Below are 22,804 nucleotides of genomic sequence, written 5' to 3'. Positions count from 1 at the left end.
CCCCCTTCTCAGGATATCACTCCCTCAGTCTCCCCTCTGCACAGGGGGCTCACTTCCTCTTGAAGTGGCAAATTTATCCGAGGAGCCAGAAAGCCCAGCTTTGTTCACTGTTCTTGAAAAGTAGCTCACAGAATTCTTTTTTTTAACTTATCTATTTATTGCTTCAAATCTTTCCCTCTCCCACTCCAGCCAGGATATTTTAAGGATTAAATTGAGATATTTGGTAAATTGTAAACCACATCAAAATGCAAATTTTCATTGTTATAGATCACCTCTGTTAAACCTAGGGCTTGCTCATGTACCAGTGATTCATAGAGCCCTGGGTAGCTCAGTTTAATGTGTAGTGAGTGCCCTCTAAATTCACCTGGCCAGCTGTGGATTTCATTCTCAGGGAGTCACTGTTCATTCAGTCTGTTTGCTGTTGGACCAGCATCTGCTGTTTGGTATTTGGAAGTTCTGTTGTCTTTATTGATATTTTAATATCTTAACCTCTGTGGACAGCATTCTGTCATTAACATCTTTGAGATTCTTCTCTGTTGATCTTGCTATTCTCAGAAAAATCTAGCATCTGGCCAGGCATGGTGGCTCACGCCTGTAGTGTCAGCACTTTTGGAGGCTGAGGCAGTCGGATCACCTGAGGTCAGGAGTTCGAGACCAGCCTGGTCAACATGGTGAAAACCCCTCTCTACTAAAAATGCAAAAATTAGCTGTGTGTGGTGGTGCACGTCTGTAATCCCAGCTACTTGGGAGACTGAGGCAGGAGAATCACTTGAACCTGGAAGGCGGAGATTGTAGTGAGCTGAGACTGCACCACTGTGCTCTAGGCTGGGCAACAGTGTGAGACTCCATCTCAAAAGAATAAAAAAAGAAAAAAAAAATTTAGCATCCCAGCACATTCCATCTCAGTAGTCAATATGATTAAATTTTCTTTTTCTTTTTCTTTTCTTTCTTTCTTTCTTTTTCTTTTTTCTTTTTTTTTTTTTTTGAGACAGGGTCTCACTCAGCCACCCAGACTGGAGTGCAGTGGCATGATCTCACCTCACTGCAAACTTCACCTCCTGGGTTCAAGTGATTCTCCTGTCTCAGCCTCCTGAGTAGCTGGCAGTGCAGGTGCAGGCCACCACACCTGGCTAATTTTTATATTTTTAGTAGAGATGGGGTTTCACCATGTTGGCCAGGCTGGTCTTGAACTCCTGACCTCAAGTGATCAGCCTGCCCGAGCCTCCCATAGTGCTGGGATTACAAGCATGAGCCACTGCGCCCAGCCCAATATGATTAAATTTTCTATCAACTTATGTCTTTCTTTTTCCTTGGTCACCTCATCAAAAAGCACTTCTGCAGTTATGAAAGTGTAATGATAATTGCAATTGTTTATTTATAGAACCACATATTATATAATTCTCATTTCTGTCTCTCTGTTAACTTGTCACAATGACAAGTATTATCAAATACTGAGAATTCAAGTTCAACTCTCATCTAACAAAGTAAACCACCAATGTCCTGCTAGTTGAGGCACCATCTATATCTTCTGTATTACTTGTTTCCTTTTGTGCTGCTATAACAGGATATCTGAGGTTGAGTAATTTATAACAAACACAACTTTATTGGTTCACATTTCAGAAGGCTAGGAAGTCCAAGAATGAGGGACTGGCATCTAGAGAGGGCCCTCTTGCTGTGTCATCTGACGGAGGAAGTCATCACATGGCAGAAGGGCAAAGAGAGGAGAAGAGGGAAAGCCAAAAGGACCAAATTTGTCATTTTATAAGGAATCCTCTCCCAAGATAACAGCATTAATCCATTCATGAAGGCAGAGCCCTCATGGCATAACCATCTCTTAAAAGTCTCACTTGTTAATACTGTTACAATGGCAATTAAATTTTAACATGAGTCTGAGAGGGGACAAACAATCAAACCACAGCAACAGCCTCTCATGTGGTTTTACCCTCAAGCCATTTTATTCGATTGTGATACCGTCAAGATGGAAATAAGTGCTGTCAAGGTGTGATAACTAATCTTGACCAGCATGTACTAGGGGAAAAAAAGATGCCATAATCAGATTAGCCTTCCAATAGCATGTTGACAGGACTTGAGTCTCCTGAAGTATTCCTTGAGAAAGCTGTCAAATAATTTTCGATGATGTTACCCTCAGGTGATACAATTGCCCAATAGCATAAAAAGTTTTGGCCGGGTGTGGTGGCTCATGCCTGTTATCCTAGCACTTTGGGAGGCAGAGACGGGTGGATCACCTGATGTCAGGAGTTCAAGACCACCCTGACCAACGTGGAGAAACCCCATCTCTACTAAAAATACAAAATGAGCTGGGCGTGGTAGCATATGCCTGTAATCCCAGCTACTCAGGAGGCTGAGGCAGGATAATTGCTTGAACCTGGGAGGTGGAGGTCGCAGTGAACTGAGATTGTGCCATCAGCTTGGGCAAGAAAAGCAAAACTCCATCTCAAAAAAAAAAAAGTTTCAAGAAGTCCTACAGTCAAGAAATCTCCCTTCATTTAACAAATGTTTGTGGAGCACCAGGCACTATTCTAGATGCTAAGGATATAGGCATTGGTATGACAGCAGTCTAATCACGAAGAGCTTATGTTCTACCTGTTTCAACTGTAATCCATGGTGGTTAAGTTCTAGTTGTGTTTGAGACAATTGTACACCTCTTTGCGCTGTAGTCAATGAGCACAAAGGAGATAAAGGAGTCTGGAGAACAGGAGACATTAAAGCTGGAGGTAAAATTTGGGAATCATAACATATAGATTTAAAACTGCGAGTCTAAGGTCACCAAGGAGACTGTATTAGAGAAGAAAGGGGGCTTAAGATAGAGCTCTGGGCCCACCAATCTTCAGAGGTGGAGGAGAAGAGCAAGCATCAGTGGAGCCTGAGAAGGCTGACCAGTGAGGCAGGAAGACCATTAGGAGAACACGGAGTCCCAACAGGTGAGAAAAGAAACCTGCTCTCTTTGTTCAACCCAGAATACTCTGTTTCTTCATCTTGGTTTTTCTATGTGTTTTATGCTGCATAAATGTCCTCTAAGAATTAGTATGCTTTTAGCCAGGAGAATAGGGATGGAGTCTTTATTATCACCATACTCATCTGGGATGCCAGAGAAAGAGGCTCATTTTATTTTTACCCTGACTGCTAGTGTCAACTACATGCATTAAGCAATGGCTCTGCCATATGCTGGGGTCTGTGTCATGCTGGACAGTTTATGCTTCAGACGGAGGTTTGCCATTGTCATTAGAGAGAAGGAATGAGACTTGGATTGCTAAGAGTTGTAGGTTAAGTCTACTCAGAAAACAAACGTACAGCTGAACTTCTGAATAACAGCAGTGATGGTTTCAGAGTCTGCAGAAAGAGCGCCATCACTCTTCCATTTTGTCACAGTGAACATCTAGTGATGTCCTAAAACATGCCCAGAGAACAATGCCAGGGGCGACAGGTAACACAAAGATGAAGAAGGTGTGAGTCTAACCATCGTAGAGCTTATGTAAACCACTTCTAAGGATGAGCAAATATTAAGAGGTGAAAAGGGTTGAGAGGCTTGAGACTAGAACTTGTTATCTTTGATTTCCATCAACTTATCTATCAAAGGGAAAGACTGTGGAGCGTAAGACAGCACAAGACTCCTGAGAGGAGGCTGCTTGTTTCTGAGGTGTGCATGCAGGCATGGCTCCTATCCATGGCCATTTTGAGAGGAAAGCAGACCTGGTCTGCCCAGAGCCTCAGAGGCAGGCAAGAGAGACTGTGCACAGGTTAGACCCCAGTCAGTCAGATCAGAGACATGTGATGGTCAGCGTGACCAGGGTGACAAGCCAGTCATGGCTGGCTCTGTGACTGAACAACCAGAAAGCAGTTTATAGACAGTCGGCCACAGAAAAAGTACAGCCCAGGCCAGGCTCAGTGGCTCACGCCTGTAATCCAGGCACTTTGGGAGATTGATGCAGGTGGATGACTTGAGGTCAGGTGTTTAAGACCAGCCTGGCCAATGTAGCAAAACCATGTTTCTACTAAAAATACAAAAATTAGCTGGCCATGGTGGTGTGCGCCTGTAATTCAGCTACTTGGGAGGCTGAGTTATGAGAATCGTGTGAAGCTAGGAGGTGGAGGTTACAGTGAGCTGAGATTGCGCCACTGCGCTCCAGCCTGGGTGACAGAGTGAGACTCTGTCTCAAAAATGAAAAGAAAAGATAAAGAAAAGTACAGCCTGGAGAACAGATAAATGATGCAGCACAGCAAAAGAGCATGAGGGAAACTGAGTCAGCCCAGGCCCAGCCAAACCATAAAAGAAGAAAGCAAGCTTAGATGGGAAGTCACCTTCACACCTCCCTTCCCCAAATTTCCTTCTACCCATATCTATTGAGTGTTTGTAAGGCAGAAACAGAGCAGCACACGGGTCCTCTCTCTGCTAGGGGAGACTGACAAGTGAACAGATCATTCCAGAAACCTGGGGTAAGGGAGATAGTGGATACGGCACAGAGGGCTAAAGCTTCCTAGACTGAGTGATAAAAGAGAAGTCAGAGATACTTACACAAAAATGAGACGGCAGCCCAGCCCATGCAAAAGCATGGCCCTGACTGGAAGCTAGCAGGAAGGATTCCCATGTGCCTGGCGTGGGTGGTGCATGCTCCCAGAGCCTGCAGGCTGGGTTCTGGGGAAGCATCCTCTTGGTGATAGAGCAGCCTGTACAGCAAGTCCAGCCCTGAGTGAGGAGGTCGGGCCCTGTGTGTGATGGCCCCGCCTGAGTCACTGGCATGGGCAGTCACTTCCCAGGAAGGAGTCCGAGAGAGACAAAAAGTGAACAGCTGAAAAGCGCAAGTAGTGTAGGTAGAAGGAAGTGTTGTAGGAAGAGGGAGACGGAGTGGGAATCTGAGGAGGGCAGCACAGCGCACGGTGGGCGGCACAAAAGTCTGCTCACTTAGGTCACACGCCCCAGAGGCGCTCGCTGCAGGAGAGCCTGAAGATTGGACTGAAATATGCCATGGGCTTTGCTGAGTACAAATGCCAAGAGGAGCAGGGAGAAAGCAAGCCCCTCTAGGTGACAGGCAGGAATGAACTGAAAGAAGGACATAATCTTGGTTTGCCTGGACGGGCCTGGATTATACTTATGCTAATCATGTTTAGTGTCCTTTTCACTCTCAGAAGTGTCTTAGTTTGGATGATAAATTGTACAGTCACCCCAGGTTTAAGTGATATATCATGCAGTCTGGCTTGGAAAGTAAAGCCAGGAGAGGAAACACACACACACACACACACACACACACACACACACACACACACACGGACCAAGGACCTGAAAGGGAGGATGCAGCCAGAGAGTGGGGTACTAGGTGAGTTTAAGATTTCAGATGTGGTGGTCCAAGGCAGAAATGGGAGGCTGGCACTTCATTTCATCGTGTCTGTCTTCCTCAAGACGACGACAGGGCTCAAGGACTGAGTAGACAATGAGTCAAAATGGAAGTTCAGCAAAGCATTTAGACAGATACAAAAAGTGGACAGAGCCTTGGCCTGGTGAGGGAAGGGCAGGGGTCCCTCTGTTTTCTGAGCGCTCAGTGCACACTGTGCTGTGCTTCCAGTTCCGTGGCTGCAGGGGCTGTGGCCTTGTTCTGTGTGTATCCTCGGTGTTTGGCACACTGTCTGGGCCTGTGTGAGCTCAGTAAGTATCTGCTGAATGAGTGAAGAAAATGCTTTGGTTCTGGAAATTCTCAAATATTTGAGAGACAGGTTTTGGATGAGGAAAAGCCTGGAGGTATTAATTAACTTGTCAGTTTCCTACACGTAGTAAACGGCAAATGGAGAATTCTAACTTAGAACTGTCTCACTATAAAGGTCATACTGTTGATCACTACAATGTATTAGTTTTAGTGGTCAAAATGAGACCCACAATAATTTGTTATTTGTCTGTGTGTGTGTGTGTGTGTGTGTGTGTGTGTCAATTTCAAAACTGCTCAAGCACTGACAGCTCTAGCTGAATCCATCAGAGGGTTCTGCTGCATAGTCAGCCACCGAAGAGGTGAGATTCTGTGGGAGATCCACGATACATAGAGACAGTCAGGAAAGTGGAAAGCATACACAAATTGCTAGAACCTAAAGCAACTGCTCTGAGAGTGTTAGGAGAGGTACAAAGAACCATTGTAAACTCAGGCGAGTAGGTTTGAAACTAGAAAAAAAGGATGTTGGAAAGGACAGTAGGAGAACGTTGTGGGACTCAGAAGGGCGTGAGGGTATGGCAGAGGCCCTGATGAGGGTCCCTGGTCCTGTGTCCGATGCAGATTAATACCCACAAAAAGTGGGACAATCCAGATACTCAAGGTTGCCGGGAATTTCTGTGAAAGGGCAAGGGGATGGGGAGGCATGTGATAAATTTACAAGATCCTTTCTTGCTCTCACAATTCATAAGGGAGCTACACTTTGAACTCAAGAAAATAAATCACAAGAGAGAAATGAAATGTTCTCTTTCAGGCTTGCACACCTACCCCCGTGGAACGTGCACCCTATAAGGGAGAAGTCACCACATTGAAATCCAGAGTGACAAAGGAAGACGCCACAGCAGGGACCAGGAAACAGGCCCACCACTGAAGTGTGTGCCATTGGTAAGGGACTGAGGGCAAGAAAAGTATTCCTGCATGAGAGCATATGAAATTAACATCTCTCCTCATAAGGGTTGAAGAGACCAAGATCAGAGGCTTAACAGTCATTGAAGACTCAAGGGCAGCTGAGCCAAGGGAAGACTGATCAAAGCAGAGCACTTAGATAAGCCTTCCAGACCGTAGAAGGCCTTGGGCTTGCTAGAGAGTTATTCTTTGAGATATTAGGAAACATTCAGTTACAACCTTGGAGAATCAACTATGAGCAAGATGCAGTCAGGAGGCTGATAATATACAGAGGGAACTACTTAAGACAGGGAGTACAATTTCATGGTCAGAATTGATAAATGGATTAGGACTTTATCTAGAAAAAATGGATCTTCATATTGTAAATACAACTGTGTTCCAGAATTCAAAATGAATGAAAAATGAATAAAATGTTGCTTCAAGGGCTATAATCCTTCGGGAAAATTCTTTGATAGTTCTGATTATTTCACAATTAGTTTTTGGAATAATATTACAGATACGGTCATTTCTGCAAAAGTATTGAGCACTTCATCAGTTTTCTCTGTCTTTTGACATGCAGATCTGTGTTTTTTGAAGTGCCTAGTATCATCATCCTCATCAATTTTCTTTCTTCAGTTGTCTTTTGGTCCTGCTCTGCCAGATCCCCATGTAACAGTGGCTTTGCTTTAACTTTAGCATCTCCCTAACCCATCACTTCCAGTAACTTCATGAAATCTACATGTTTGACAGTTTTACTAGACTCTTAATTTTTTTTAAACGTGTGATATGTTTTCAGACATTTAACACATGGCCATCTGCACCAGACTTAACCCCAGAGGTTGACCTAATGGACCTGGTTAGACATTTGTGTTAATGAGAGGCACAGGTTGACAACGGTCTGGCTTTCTACATACTCAGGCACTGCACCTTTTCACATTTTCACAACCTCTGATCTCTGCATAAATCCTGTTCTTGCAGGGATTTGGATAATGAGGGCTTGAATGGCAAAGCCCTCTCTGTGCTACATGCCATATTCTTTCATTATTGAATGTTGTGTCTTTAACAAGCCTATCCAGCCCAAAATCTCACCCCTTTGTCATTTTCAAACTACTGGAATTATTCTAATCCAGGATGATTTAGTTAAAAATTCAGGGGAAGATTAGCAAGAGAAAGAAATGTGATTGAATGCTATAACATGCTATTAATGACATTTATAGGAGCAGGATTAGTGTTTACTTTGATTATAGCATTTCTTGGGGGTTAGGTTTGAATTCTGCATCTCTTTGTAAGGGAAGATGTTACAGTGAGTTCCTTTCATTCTCTTCAAAGGTAAAATCAGAGGAAATGTGGCTGGCATTCCCTTCACAGCCAAACATCAGCCCATGGAGAAGCAGGCCCTATTCAACTCCCTGGGATCCTTTAGAAAAAAATCACCTCTCCAGGCTTCTTTGATTTTCTTTCAGAAGCAATTGCTGTCTTTCTCACTGTGTCTTTGTTGCTGCATAAGACTGAAGGTACAAATTTATATTATTGTGATGGAAAGGCTGTGTTGAAATTCGCTGATGATACTTTAAAATGTCATCTTTGCTTGTACTAGATTTCTTACTTTGAATTTAAAAAATCATTTTCTTGTTTAAATACTTTCTTTTAAAAAATGGTTACATTAGTTTTAAAATAGCTCTGTGATTCTACTTTTCATTGCAATTAATAAACATTGAGATCTTTATTTTATATCATGTTATCTGATTTATTTGTGTCTCCTAACTAGTGGGATTGGGATTCTGGGGGGTTGGTTTTCATTTGAGAACATGAGTTCCTGGCTGCGTCTCTTCCGCAACTTTTGGAAATCTGGTCTCGGCAAAATCAAATTAGATGCTCAAGTTAAAAATAAGTCCAAGGCAAATTAACCAATCACAATGATGAATGCGGGATTTGAGAGAATTAAATGGAATCAGCATGGCTGAAAGAGGCTGCGTTAATGCCTTCCTTCCCCTACACTTCCTAGTCTATGGTATGATCCTTCTGTGTGTGCAGGGAAGCTAAAATTTCTTCTCCTGGGTAACTAGGTCAAGAGGGATTTTTAAAACATGGAATAAAATCGAGGCAATTATGCTCTCCTTGCAGGTGCATGTGCCCCCAACACACTCACTTAGGAGTGTATTTGTGCATTTAACAACGGACAGTAGTAATTCAGCTTACCCAGGTGTGATTTGTTTTGAGCACACAAAGAAAGGACGGTGAGCTGCACCTGAAGATCCTTCTGGTTCAAACTACAGCTCTTTTTTGTTTTTCAGGTTAAGAGATACCTTAAAACACTTATTTTTCTCCTCTGCTTTGGTTGACAATGGAAACTCCACAATAAGACTACTGAATCCTCTCAAAAGAAATATTTAAATTGCTTTTGAAGTCAATTTCCACTCATCCTTTGGTATTCAGCTGAAATAGCACCCCACTAAGAGGTTTACCCAGATCAACATGCTCCTCCATAGGAGGCCCAGCATACACCCATCGCTGCACCTTATAATACCTGCTCTACTTGTCTGCCTCCTCCAGGAAACTGAAAACTTCTTCAGGGCAGGGCCTATCTGGTTCACTATTATTTCACCAGCATCTAGCAGAGTGCTATGCAATTGATGAGTATTCAATGGATATTTACTAATATTCAGATAAGGGAGGAAGTGAAGTAGTTTCTGCTCAGTTCTCAAATTCACATAGATGAAGTTAGTGAGAACTCTTGACAAAATAGGGACAAACTTTGTGGAGCATTTTAGTGTAAGGCTGCTTTAAATGGAGAGTACAGATCATTATCTATTTGATAGATCTGTGTGGGAAAATGAAATAGCTATCGGATTCTTTATGAACAAGAAGGACATTAGAAATGAATGTGGGAATCCCTTTGTTGCTTTTATTAGATTTTGTCGCAACATTTTTATGGAAAGACAGGTCTAAATAATAATATAAAGCAATGGAAAAACACGATTCAAGCTATTAATATTTAATACCATAGTTTTCAAGACTGCCTTGCTATACAAAGAAAGATCTATCACTAACAATTGCATTTTCAAGGTCCGCACAAAGAACAGGTGGAATGAGTAACATTCCCCTTCTGCATTCATCTTCCTTTGCCTCCCTCCTTCCCTAGGTACTGTGGTGGATTGGGAGGGAATCACGTGTTTAGTGTGGGCCCTAAACTTGGCTCTTCTATTTACTAAATACAAGGCCTTGAGAAATTTTTAAAATTAAAATATGAGATTATTGAAACATACAAAAGGCATCAAAATTAACACAACCACGTCTCTGAACCTATCACCCAGTGTGAAAAAACTTTACCAATACAGTTGAATTCCCCTGTGTTTCTCTCCCTGTGATTTGCCCTGTTCCAAGATAACCAGTGTCCTGATCTGCTGTTTTATTCCCGTGCCCGTCATTTGTACCTTTTTCTTTTTTTTGACACGCAGTTGCTCTGTCAACCAGGCTGGAGTGCAGTCACTTGATCTCAGCTCACTGCAACCTCCGCCTCCTGGGTGCAAGTGATTCTCATGCCTCAGCCTCCCAAGTAGCTGGGATTATAGGCTCCTGCCACCATGCCTAGCTAAATTTTGTATTTTTAGGAGAGACAGGATTTTACCAAGGTGGTCAGGCTGGTCTTGAACTCATTACCTCAAGTGATCCGCCCACCTCAGCCTCCCAAAGTGCTGAGATTACAGGCATGAGCCACCACACCTAGCCTATACCTTTGCTGCGTATGTGCATATTTCTAAACATTGTTTTTTATGTCAGGGATCTCCAACCCTCGGACAACGGTCTGCTGCACAGCAGGAGGTGAGCAGCGGAAGAGCATTACTGCCTGAGCTCCACCTCCGTCAGATCAGTGGCAGCATTAGAGTCTCATAGTGTGAACCCTATTGTGAACTGCGCATGCCAAGGATCTACACTGTGTGCTCCTTATGAGCATTTAATGCCTGATGATCTGAAGTGGAATAGTTTTATCCAGACACCATCCCTCCCAACCCCCATTCTGTGGAAAAATTGTCTTCCATGAAACCAGTCCGTGGTGCCAAAAACGTTGGCAACTGTTGAAATCTTATAAAAGCACAACATAGTATGTATTGTATTGATTCCTGCTTTTTTGTAGTCAACATGTTTGGGAGTTGTTTTCATAGGCCTGGCTCTGGTTATTTATTTTATTGTTATGTAGGATCCCATGGTAATAACTACATCACAATCTATTTACGCATTCTCTTGTTTAATAGACATTTAGATTGTTTCCATTCTTTTGCTATCACAAACAACACTGTCATAGGCATTTCTGGGCAGGTTTCCTTGCGGACAAGTCTGAGAGCTCCTCCAGGGTACATGCCTTCAGCACAGAGAAGTGGGATCGGTGAATCCTAAGGTGGGCCCTTTCTCTCCTCACTTAAATGCTGGCAAATTGTCCTCCAAAGTGGTGAGTTATGCCCTCATTAAGAGAGCGTACGAGTTTCTGTTGCTCCACATTCTCCTTAATATCAGATATTGTCCAATTTACTAATTTTGCCATTCTGATCCATGTAAAAGGGATCTTATTGAAGCTTGAATTTGCATTTTCCTGATCGCTAATGAGGCTGAGCTCCTTTTCATTGTGCAAATTAATTGACTTTTCTAAGCCTCTATTTTTTCTTTTATAAGAGAAGAATGATAAGGGTATCTGCCCAATACACAAGGACACTGTGAGGGTTACGAAGCCCAGTCTGTATGATCAACAAGTGTTAGCTATGATTACTGTGTTAACAGCCCATGCAGTGAGTTAATAAATGATGTGCTACCCAAAGACTGCCGAAGTTGACTGTTCTTCTTTCTGTGGAGAAGTTCAGCACGCTTTGTAGTTCCAACTCCTTTGGCAGCTGCAGAAGCATGGCCAAGAATGGGAAGGATGAGTGAGCCCAGGCACAGGGTGAGAGTGTCAGGCGGGCCTGGAGAAGGTCAGTAGGCATGGGGCCCAGGTGCTAGCACTGTGAGATGTGTGAGTAGGAGCACAGACTGAAATAGGGGGGTGGGTAAAGCCTCACTCTCAAGTGACCCGTGCAGGTGCAGTAGGTCCCAATGTCAGTATCCAGGACAACTATGGCAGACCCTTTTCTCTCCGTTCTCTCTGTGCATGACGCAGCATTCTGTAGGGAAATGATCAAGAGCTTGTTAGGGGCTTTAAAGTCACAAGAGCTGGGATTTGAACCAGTTGAGCAAGATAGATAAACTTCCTGAACCTCAGTTTCTCTATTGAAAAAGTAGGAGTAATTAATAATTCCTCCTTTTCACGGGATGGTTGAAAGGACCCATTGGGATGGCACATGCAAAGCCCCAACTCACCCTCAGTGGTAGACAGTCAGCCTCGTCTCCTTCTCCTGCCCCACGACAACTGTCAGTCTTTTCATACCCATCATTCCCGCACAGAGCCCCCTGAAGGCAAATATTTAATTAGGTTTATTTTTGTCAAATGCACTTTCTCCCTTTACTTCTTTTTGGAGGATATCTGTGGACAAGTTTAAAAAAAAGAAACAGAGCAGTGTGTCCATCATTTATTAAACACCAGCTGCTTATAAAACACAGAAGCAAACTCCTTAGTTCAGCTGCCACTGTTCCTCAAGTGCCTTGCACGGGGAATGGCACAGAACAGTGCTCAGTAAATCCTTGATGAGGGAATGAATTAATCTTGGGAACAGAAGATGACAGAGGAGGAGGAGCGGAATAATTCATGAATGAAAAGTAACACTACAACAAATCATTATTTGTGTCCAGGGGTCAGAACTACATTTGTCTTAAGAGCCATCCTAGTGTCAATGGTGATTGTAAAAATATAAATGGCACTGGGAGTGGCCTTCTGAGACTCTATGGGCCTAGGCAAGCTTGCATAACCAGCTGCAGGAGTGAGAAAGCATTCAGGGCTTTTTCAAGCAGTAGTTTTTTTGTTTTTGTTTTTCTGCCTTATGATAGAATGCAGTCTTCACAAGAACATAGGACCTTAGCTTTTTCTTTAATAAAACCTATAAATGTGCTCAATAGAGTCTTAATGATAATATTTATTAGGCCTTTATTAGGTGCCCAGACTTGTGCTAAGGTCTGTATAGATGCCATTATTTAATTCTCTCTGCAGCCCTATGAAGGTAATATTATTATTAATTATTATTATTAAACAGATGAGAAAATGAAAGCTGAGAGAGGTTAAGTAATTGCCCAGAGGCACTCAGCAGGTCAGTGGGTGGCCCAGGAGATGAATTCTGGTCCATTTGACTCCACATCACCCCTCTAATGTATCTCTTAGTCAAGACTTTGGAAAGAACCCACTCCTGAATGATGTACAGTTGCCTGAACATCATCAGAGCTCAGAAGAAAATATCAGCAGTTCACAATCATTAAGGGCTCACCTAATGAGCCCCAACCACTCTACAAACATTAGTTCGTGTGATCCTTCCAACAACAATATGAGGCAAGCACTGAGATTATCCTCACTTTATACATGGCGAAACTGAGGCACAGGGAGGTCCATTAACTGTTAACTTTCAGGCTACACAGAATGACACAGAAAGGAGTTTCCAAGGTGTATTAAGCCTTTTCAGTAAAAAGAGTTTCCAAGCCTCCCCCAACAATACCAGTGATAGTGTATCATCTCCTCTCTACAGTCTTGCTAAATACTTTCTCCAATTACTAATGCACAAAAAGCCAAAGTGTAAGAAATGATTTTCTGAAATCAGTGGCAGTTATCATGGAAGCAGGCTTGATTCCTTATGAGAAATCTAGCATTCAGGTAGGGACGTCTCTCTTGGAGCAGCCTGAAGGTTGGTCGTCTTGTTTTCTTTTATACATTTTATTTTAGAGAATGGAATCCAAATTTGATGTTTTCCCCTCTTGAACCCAAAGTCAAGAGCACAGGTGGGAAATGGAGGCTGGTGAGTGGTGGGTGGGAGAGACCCACGGTGCCAGTGACCTCTGAGTGGGCTACTTTTCCAGGTGGGGGTCACTCTGCTGCCAAGAAAGTACCACAGACCAGTGGGGGCCTGGCCATGCTGGCCCTCCAGTCATCTGGAAACTGAACCTGAAGCAGAGTCAATGAGGACACACCATTCCTGGGCTGTCCCATATCCATCAGCGCCTCTGTCAGGGGCACTTCCCATGAGGCAGAGGTGGCTTGACAGAAACCTGGCATTAGTCCTCACTCTGCACCATTTGCCTGTAGGGCTCCTGCAAGTTACAGCTCTGCTCTGAGCTTCCCTGTCTTCACCTCTGCGGGAGGAGGTGCAGCTGTGGTGTAGGGAAGGGTGAAGAGCACAAAATCTAGAATCAAACTGGCTGGGTTCAAAACTTCTCTCTGTCACTTGCCACATGTGTAACTTAGGCAAATTACTTAAATGTGCTCAGCCTCACAGGTCTCATCTGTAAAATAGGGGAATAATATTAACCTACCCCCTGGGTTTGGGGGAGAAACTAAGACATAAGCAATGAACATTGCCCTGAGCACAAAGCGAGTTCTCAATCAATGATAGCTACTGTTATTTCTTTGAGATTGACTGCCTTATTGCTCTGCATCAAAGCAGGACAAAACCATCTGCTGTCATCTTAGAAACTTCCAATCTCCTCTGAGTCACAGCTGATGGCCACCACTGCTCAATAGTACAATTACAAAACCAAAGCTGAAAGGCAAAATAAACCGTTCAGACAAAGAGGTTCCCTAGAGATAGATTATTATCCTCCTGCTTACTTCTGTGAGTTCCCTGATTGATGTGGTTTGACTGTGTTCCCACCAACTCTCCTCTTGGATTGTAGTTACCATAACCCCCACATGTGGTGGGAGGTAATTGAATCATGGGGGTGGTTACTCTCATACTGTTCTCGTGATAGTGAGTAAGTTCTCATGAGATCTGATGGGTTTATAAGGGCTTGTCCCCCTTTTGCTCGGCACTTCTCCGTGTTGTCACCATGTGAAAAAGTATGTGTTTGTTTTTCCATCCACCATGATTGTAAGTCTCCAGCCCTGCAGAACTGTGAGTCAGTTAAACCTCTTTCCTTCATAAATTACCCAGTCTCAGGTATGTCTTTATTAGCAGCATGAGAACGAACTAAAATGTTGACTTAAAGAGTGATTTCTGGTTGGGCATGGGGACTCACACCTGTAATCCCAGCACTTTGAGAGGCTGAGGCAGGTGAATCACTTGGGGCCAAGGGTTTGAGACCAGCCTGGCCAACATGGCAAAACCCATCTCTACTAAAAATACAAAAATTAGCTAGGCGTAGTGGTGGGCACCTGTAATCCCAGCTACTCAGGAGGCTGAGGCGGGAGGATCACTTGATCCTGGTCGGGGGGCAGAGGTTGCAGTGAGCTGTGATCATACCTCTGCACTCCAGCCTCAGCAACAAAGCTAGACTCCATCTCAAAAAAAAAAAAGAGTTATTTCTTATTTTAACCTTTGAGGTGCACAGAAGCACAATTTTGTTGCTCAGGTAATTTATGAAACTACTTGAGAAATAGACCTTGCTGTTTTCTTTTCCAATTTTCTCATGAGCCAATTAAACAGTAAGTCTTTCCATCTCACCAAATATATTATTTGGGTTAATTACTGGTGAATGAGATGTCAGCAATCATTGGAATAAAACACTTCTGCAACAAATTCTTCTGAAGTTATAAATGTTTTGGAAGTTTGTTTTCACAAAAACCAAACTTAAACTGAAAGTGTTTATTTCTCAAAACTAGTATTATAATAGACAGAGAGAGTTGTGTGCTGGATGAATCGTCGCTATATTCAAACATAGTTCAGACTTAAACTTTATTCAGATGAGAAATAAGAGCATGATAGAAATTCAGGGGTAGAAAGGCCTTTTCGTTTCTTATCACAGATGAGGAAAAGGAGGCCCAGAGGATATATGACACTGAGATCACCTCCTCGCTCCCCTATTCACTGCTAGCTCTTGCCCTTAGACAACTCATACTTATTGAGTATATATTATGTGCCAGATATTGACACCAGGGATAAAATTGTGCATTTAAAAAAAACATTATTTCTGCTCTCCTGGGAAAAACAGACGTTGGTCACAAGTCAGCCTCAACATATAACTGTAGTTCTACAAAGAAGGAGGATACAGGGAAACAAGAACCTGAAAGAAAAGATTTGGTGATTTGGGGAGTGGTCAGGGAGGGCTTCCCTGAGGAGGTGATATAAGAGCTGAGACCTGATGAATGAGTAGGAGATAACCAGGCAAAAGAGGGAGGGAAAGGCTTCCTGCAGAGAGCCATGTGTGCGGCCATGCTGGGGAGGGTGAGGACCTGGAAGGGTGAGTAAGAAGTGAAGGCTGAAGTGTGGGACTGGGGTAGTGGAGAGAATGAAGGAGAAAGATGAGAGAGAGTGAGAGAGAGATTGAGAAAGCCTGAGAAAGAGATGGTCCTAGAGGAACCAGGACAGTTTTTCTTCATCCTAAGAGCAATAGGCAGCCTTTGAAGGGTCTTAGGCAGAGTTCTGATCTGATTAGAACAGGATTCCATAAGGATCACTGGAGCTATAGCACAAAGGATGAATTGGAGAGGACCAGAATGGAAAACTACAGGCCAGAAAGTAGGCCATTGCGGGTGTCTAAGCCAGAGATGGTGGTAATTTGCACAAGGGTGGTGGTGGCGGTGGTGGTGGTGGTAGTAGAGATGAAAAGTGGGACATTTGAGGAACATTTCATTGGTTACATTGACCAAAAAAAAAACCTTTAAAGGACTGGGTCAGGGAGAAAAGGGAACCAAAGATGATTCCTCTTTTTCTGGCATTTGAAACTGGATGGATGTTACTGCCATTCTCAATGAAAATAAGACTAGATTTGGGAGACAAATCAGAGGCTGGGTTTTGGACACCTTATATTTGAGATGCCTGTGAGATATCTGAGCAGAGAGATCAAAAAAGGTGTTGAACACAGAGAGATGAAAGCTGAGTCCAAGATTAAATCCGTGAGCCTTCTCCAAACAGAATACACTTCCATTTCCTTACCTATAAGCTGGAATCATTGTAGTATCCACTTCAAGATTAAATAAGATAGTGTAAAGAATTCACCCAGCACAGCAGCAGTACACAGTAAGTAGTGCTCATAGAAATCAGCTCTCAATATTTCTATGAGGGAGCTTGTTTCCCGAAGTCCAAACTACTCAGTCACCTGAAAATAGCGGCCCTATAGATAATCGTAAGATTCAACACCTCAAGTGAGGAAAACTTTTAATTTATTTAAGTAATGAGATCTGAAGGCTAATTCTTCTTGGTGGGAAACTGCAGTTTCTGAGCAGTAGTGCCTAATTCTGCAGATGTGATTAATGTAAAAGTTCTCAATTTACCAGGCCCTTAATATAATCCCATGAATTTTGCCACTGAATGTGCTTCAGTTTTGTAATCTAGAAACCACAACAGTGAGCAATGAAGTCACAATGATGTGAGATCGCATTTCTTCCAATCTTTTCTGAAATGTGGTGGGTACAAATAACTAAATACAATTTAAAATGTGAAACAGTGTCAAGTTCTGGCACCGTGTCTCTTCCCTGAGATGTATCTGTGCCTTTGAGTACTGTGCACATCATTCATTCAATTCCTCAGCAAACATTTGCTGACTCTGTCTTTCTTCCCAGTTATGTGCTAGGCTCATAGAATGTAAATCACTGCGTCGTGTATGACCAGGGCTTAACAGGGTGCAGTCACAAAGTAACTTTACTCTATTTAACCTTCCCCTATGGTCCCTTCAAACCTATTCTGTGCATTCATTCTCTCCCCTCTCCCCTTCCCTCTCTCTCTCTTTCTCTCAGGTTAAATCTTGGCCAGATCCAATAGCTCTGATGATCATGTTTACACAGCAAGAGAATAGGAATCTTGTTCTGGCATTTAAGAATCAATTTCAGTCTAATGACCACAAAACTACAGTTCAGTCTAGGATAATAATTGAAACTCTTGAACCCATGTGTACCCCAGTTAAGTCAGTTTGATCTTCTCACTAACCACGCCCATTTGCTTCTCTCAAATCCACGACCTTCTCCCCACTCACCTGGTTGACCAGAAGCAAATGGTTAGAGATTGCTAACCCTCCAGTCAACCACACAGCCCCACCTTGTGTGATCTGGAGCAAGCCACTGAAACCCTGTGGCTCCATGTCATTACCTCTAAAATGCTGTATTTTGTCTACCTCACTGGATTCTCATGAGGCTTAAATGAAAGTATTTTGAACAGCATCTGGCACTTGATAAGCACTCAGTACCTGTCAACAATTACTATTCCTAGTGCCTTCCTCTCTTCTGCCTGCAAGTATGCTTTGTAATAAATCAATGGCGTTATCTTTTGTTCCCTGTTTCTATGCCTATTCCAAGCCCGAGAGCAATTCTTGACTGTGTCAGTCTTTCCTCAGCTTCTACGGGACATAGTACATATTCTGATGACCATCGGCCACAGATATTCTGCAAGAGACTGGAGTTCTAATATCCCATAGTACTTTTCTCATCAGAGTCCTTGCCTTGGCAGAACCTCTCAAAGGGTTGGCTTTGAACAAACAAAGTCAGCAGTTACACACTCCTGTTATTGCCCCATCACGTGGTAGTCTCTCCAGCTGGGATATGAAATCAACCAGGCAGAGACTATGTCTTACTCATTGTTGCATCCTAGTGCCTGAGGTGATGCCAGACAAAGAACAGGCACAACTGTGGAAGTCAGTTGGGTGGTTCTCCAATCAGTGTAACAGAACCGTCATGTGACCCCACAATACCAGTCCTAGGGACATTCCAAAAATAACTGAAAACAAGCATTCAAACAAAAATCCAGCGAGTGTTCATAGCGGATTATTCATAATAGCCAAAATGTGTAAACAACACAAACGTCCATCAACTGTCGGCTAGATAAACAAAACGTGGCATATGCATGCAGTGAAATAGCATTCAGCTATTAAATAAGGATTGAAGTACTGATGAGTGCTACAGCATAGATGAGTCTTGAAAACATCTAAGTAAAAGAAGCTAGACACAAAAGGCCACATATATGAGTTTATTTTTATGAAATATCAAAAAGAGGCAAATGCGCAGAGATAGAAAGCAGATTAGTGGTTTCCACGGGCTGCAGCAAAGGCAAAATGGGGAGTGACTGCTTAATGAGTATGGGATTTCTTTTGGGGGTGACATAAATATTCTGAAATTAGAGAGTAGTGATGGTTGTACAACACTGTGAATGTACTAAAAGCCACTGAAATATACATTGTAAAACTGCCATGCCACAAAATTTTATATGTATTTTACCACAATTTAAAAAAAAACTAGAAAAAGGAAATAGGCTTCACATAACCATTTTAAAATAAATTGGTTAATGTAAGTGAGGGATTTGGGAGTTTAGGAGGTTGAAAAGTTTAAAGGAAAGTTGGAGAGAGGGGAGTTGAAAGGCAATGTCTCTAAATGGCAGCAAAAGGTTTCAGGAGTCCATCTGCGATGCCCCTCAGTCTTCTACCCAGAGATAAAGAACCAGGTCCTTCTGGATGATCAGGGAGGGGCTGTGAAAAAGTCGTATTAGAAATCAGCAGTCGTCCACCGTGAGAACCAGAACTGTGTTAGGAAACAGCATTGTTATCCTAAGTTCTGTAACTGAGCATTTCCCGGATCAAAGCAATTCCTTAACGAGAACCTGTAGGTCGCCTCTCCGTGACGGGCAAGGCACCCTGCGTGCTCCATCCTTACTGCCTCTGAGGTCATCTACTTCCATCCTCTGCCCACTCTCCAAGATGAAACTCTGTGGGAAGTGACCTCCAAAAGGCGACGTTGCTCACGGCCATGAGATGTGACCACAGAGTTAGATGTGACTTGAACAGGCTACTGAGAACAGCGTCCAAGGGACTCTCTCTGCGCCCGTCTCTGCTCCCTTTCTAAGCCGTGTGGCTTTGGGAAGTCACGCAACCTCTCTGAGCTTCCATTTCCTCAACTGGAGGTGGTTAGCATTCATGGAGTCTTCCTCACAAGGTTGTTGTGAGGCACAGATCGCTTTGAAAACTATCAAATGTCAGAGAGAGCGCCCCATTTTGACAGCGTTTGGGAGTCCAACAAGCAGCATTCAGCGGCTGGGAGACCAGGGCCAAGGGACCTCTGTACTCCCGGCCGCGGGTTCCTCGCTGGAAGACAGGAGCGTCGTCAGAAGTGTGTGCGCGAGGAAAGGATGAGCCTGCAGCCCGCGCAGGGCGGGACGGGGCGCCAGCTGGTAAATGACGACGACTGCAGAGGCTCCAGCGCGCACCGTTTCCATAAGTCAACGCAGGCCCTGGAAAGGGGCTGCAAGAGCGCAAGCCTCCCCGACCCCGAGTGAGCTCAGGTCCTGTTCCTTACCCAGCGAGGTTCCGGCCGGGCCTGTCTCCGACTCATCTGTCCTAGGAGCGGCCCCGCGAGACCCCCGGAGGCTGCGGAACGCGGCCCCCACCTGCGCGCTGCAGCGGCTTCCACTGCGCTCCGCGGCTCCGGCCTCTGCCCACCCCTCCCGCTACAGACGGGCCCCCTGGGAGTTGTTCACTCTCTTGTCCCCCCATTCCCTCCCCAAGTTCTATTTCCTTTTCTTAAGTGGTTTACAATCCTCTGAGTCGTTTCACAATTTGGGGCCAATCTCACTGTAAATATTTCTCTTGTCTTGGGGTTTCTTGTTGCAAGAAGGCCTGCTCTCTCCTGCCTAAAAGAACAAGCACGCCTATGCTAATCAATATGCACCGCCCTGCACAGGTCTGGGGAGAGGGAGAGAGGTTTCCAGAACATTAAGGAGATGTGGACACTGCCCTCGGGGCGCTGTGCCAGGGAGAGGCTTCTCGGAGTGCAGGCAGGAATGCTAGGCAGGCAGGGCTGGGATTTCAAGGGAGCTCCTGAGACGGGGAGAGGCTCCCAGGATTTCTTTGTTGCTTCGTTTATAGGCAAAAAGGAGAAAATGGAGCATCCTGCATCTTAGCTGGAGGGTCTTAGACAATGCGGTTATGCCACTGGGTCTAATGGGAAATGGGAAAACGCAGGCATGAGTTGGTGTTTCTGTTTATTGAAATTCTTTGGAGGATGCTGGCTTCACACCAAAAAGGTAGAAGTCTTAGAACAAGAGTGGGGCAGGGTGTGGGCACAGACTCAGTGCCACAAAAGGCACAGCCTCAAGCATCACATCACACGTGACAGGGACAGGAGCCCCCACTTAGAGTAAGAAGACGGGTTTCATCACTTCTCAGCTTGTGGCTTGGATGAAGTCACTTAACCTCTCTGAACCTCACTTCTTGATCCGTGAACAAGGCATGTGATAATACCTGCCTTGCTTACTTTACCACATTGTTAAAAGGACTATAAGAGAGGAACTTTGTGAACGATAAAGCAATCTGAGTGCAGTGTGATCACAATATGAACGTCTCACTCGGTGTCAGTTGCTCTGGAAGAAAAGTTGGTTTGTAGTGAAAGAAGATGCAGCATGAGTGAGATCGTAAAGGCAATGGGAGGTTTAAAAATAGATTGGTGAGATCACAGAAATAACAGAAGGGCACTGTTGAGGAGAGGGTGCTAAAGAATGGAGAAAATAACTAGGACCTGAGCAGGAAGTTTATCCCTGGCGATTGAGCAGGAGGAGGTGTTGCCGGGTCCCACGGGAGGAAGCTGGAGGTTATGTTCGCTGATGTGCAGAGGAACGGGGTTAGGGGAACAGCTTTGATGTGAGCATTTTCCATGAGTCACCATCTCATCCATATTGAAGATCACATGCAAAAGCCAGAGCCAGGAGCAAGATGCCAAAGCCAAGGCTAGGACTGAGCATGAGGACCGATGGGGAAGACGCACTGGGCTGGGAGGACCAGGATGGTGAAATGAAGCGGACATTCCAGGCGAGTTCTGGGAAAGCCCAGCAGGGGACGTGAGAGGAGGTTGGCCAAGCCCAGAGGCGCCTGATCACAGGTGCTGGACCCGCCATGAAGATGGGGTGGAGGCCAAGAAGATCAAATTTGAAGGAGCTGGAATCCTGGGCGCAGTGGTCCGGGTGCCCCTTAGCCAGGAAGGAGAACTGGCAGGCCTCCTGGAACAGGACCAGAGCTGCAGGTCAAAAGGAGGTCCGATTCCCAGGAGTGAGCCAGTGGCTGCATTTAGGTCTTGCTCTTCCAGAGAGCAACCAGAGACAGTGAGCTCCTGTGCCTCCTTAGTCCCTAGCCCTACGCCTGTGCCCGGCACACAGAAGGCACTGGTTCAGTGTTTGTTGGAGTAAACCAACAAATGAATGACAAATGAATACGGTCAGATTGAAAACACCCAAGAAGCCCTGAATTGTGTTCCCCTTTTTGGTGGCTTTGGCAGCTGTTGGCTTTCTTTCTGGTGAGAGCTAATGGGCATACTGTCTCATTGTCCCTCCTGAGGACTCCTGGCCGTCTAGCGCGTCCCTGGTCCCCCTCCCGTCTCTCTGTATGGTGTCCGCCCGCAGGATGGTCGTGTCTCACTTAGAGGCCCGTTTCCCTGGCAACTCGCTTCTACATTACGCCGTTCTCAACTGGCCTCTAGTTTCCAGGCACTGCTGTACTTTATCCAAATTTCTAACCATGGCAATTCCTAGCCATATTTACATCCAGTCTTGATACAGAATCTCTTAAATTAAGGGAACATTGTCTTCTCAGAAATTAACTTTATAAATGAATTCAAACGCATTTTAAACTAGAAATATAGAATTTCTTCACAACTTCCTTGCCAAGAAACACCTCTTCTTGTCAGTCATTTTCATTGACTCTTTCCAAAACTGTTTTCTCCTCATATATTGAAAGCCAGCCCTGAAAAGAGTCTCTAGGAGAAGCATTTGGTTCCAAAAATAATGTCTGTCTCTCAAACTTTCACCCGCCTCAGTAGACTCTGTCCCCACTGCTCACTGCCATCATCAGGCTGCTGTTGTCTCACCGTCAAGACTGAAGAAGACCTGTACATCATCGCAAGCAAATATAGGAACAAAAGTCACAGTGAACACTTAATTTTGTTTTACCATGTCATTTTTATTAGACTGGTCCATTTGTGTTTTCTAAGGCCCTAACATGGTTTTCATCCCTTTAATGAGGATGGATCTTGCTGACCCATTCTCTATTCATACAGCATATTTTTTTTAATCATAGTCTATTCTTCGACTGTAAAGTTTTAAGACTTTGTTTTATTTTTGTTTATTGATACAAGTTCTTGCTCTGTATCCAAGGCTGGGTGCAGTGGCACAAAATCAGCT

General features: G+C 44.2%; 1 protein-coding gene across 1 annotated transcript in view; it reads left to right on the top strand.

Moving 5' to 3' along the window:
* The window catches only part of DPYS (dihydropyrimidinase), an 86,887-nt gene extending 78,560 nt beyond the window's left edge, over positions 1–8,327 (top strand). Inside the window, exons 9-10 of the mRNA XM_021675644.2 lie at positions 6,466–6,596; positions 7,926–8,327. Coding sequence (XP_021531319.2) covers positions 6,466–6,582 — 117 coding nt within the window. The 3' untranslated portion in view covers positions 6,583–6,596; positions 7,926–8,327. The remainder of the gene's footprint in view (positions 1–6,465; positions 6,597–7,925) is intronic.
* The last annotated feature ends 14,477 nt before the right edge of the window (positions 8,328–22,804 follow it).

This window comes from Aotus nancymaae, unplaced genomic scaffold (genome assembly GCF_030222135.1).
Source record: "Aotus nancymaae isolate 86718 unplaced genomic scaffold, 86718_ANA_hifiasm-v0.15.2.pri h1tg000036l, whole genome shotgun sequence".
In the NCBI taxonomy this organism is placed as follows: domain Eukaryota; kingdom Metazoa; phylum Chordata; class Mammalia; order Primates; family Aotidae; genus Aotus; species Aotus nancymaae.
The sequence above is the reverse complement of the archived record's forward strand: the minus strand, read 5'-3'. Positions and strand labels throughout refer to the sequence as shown.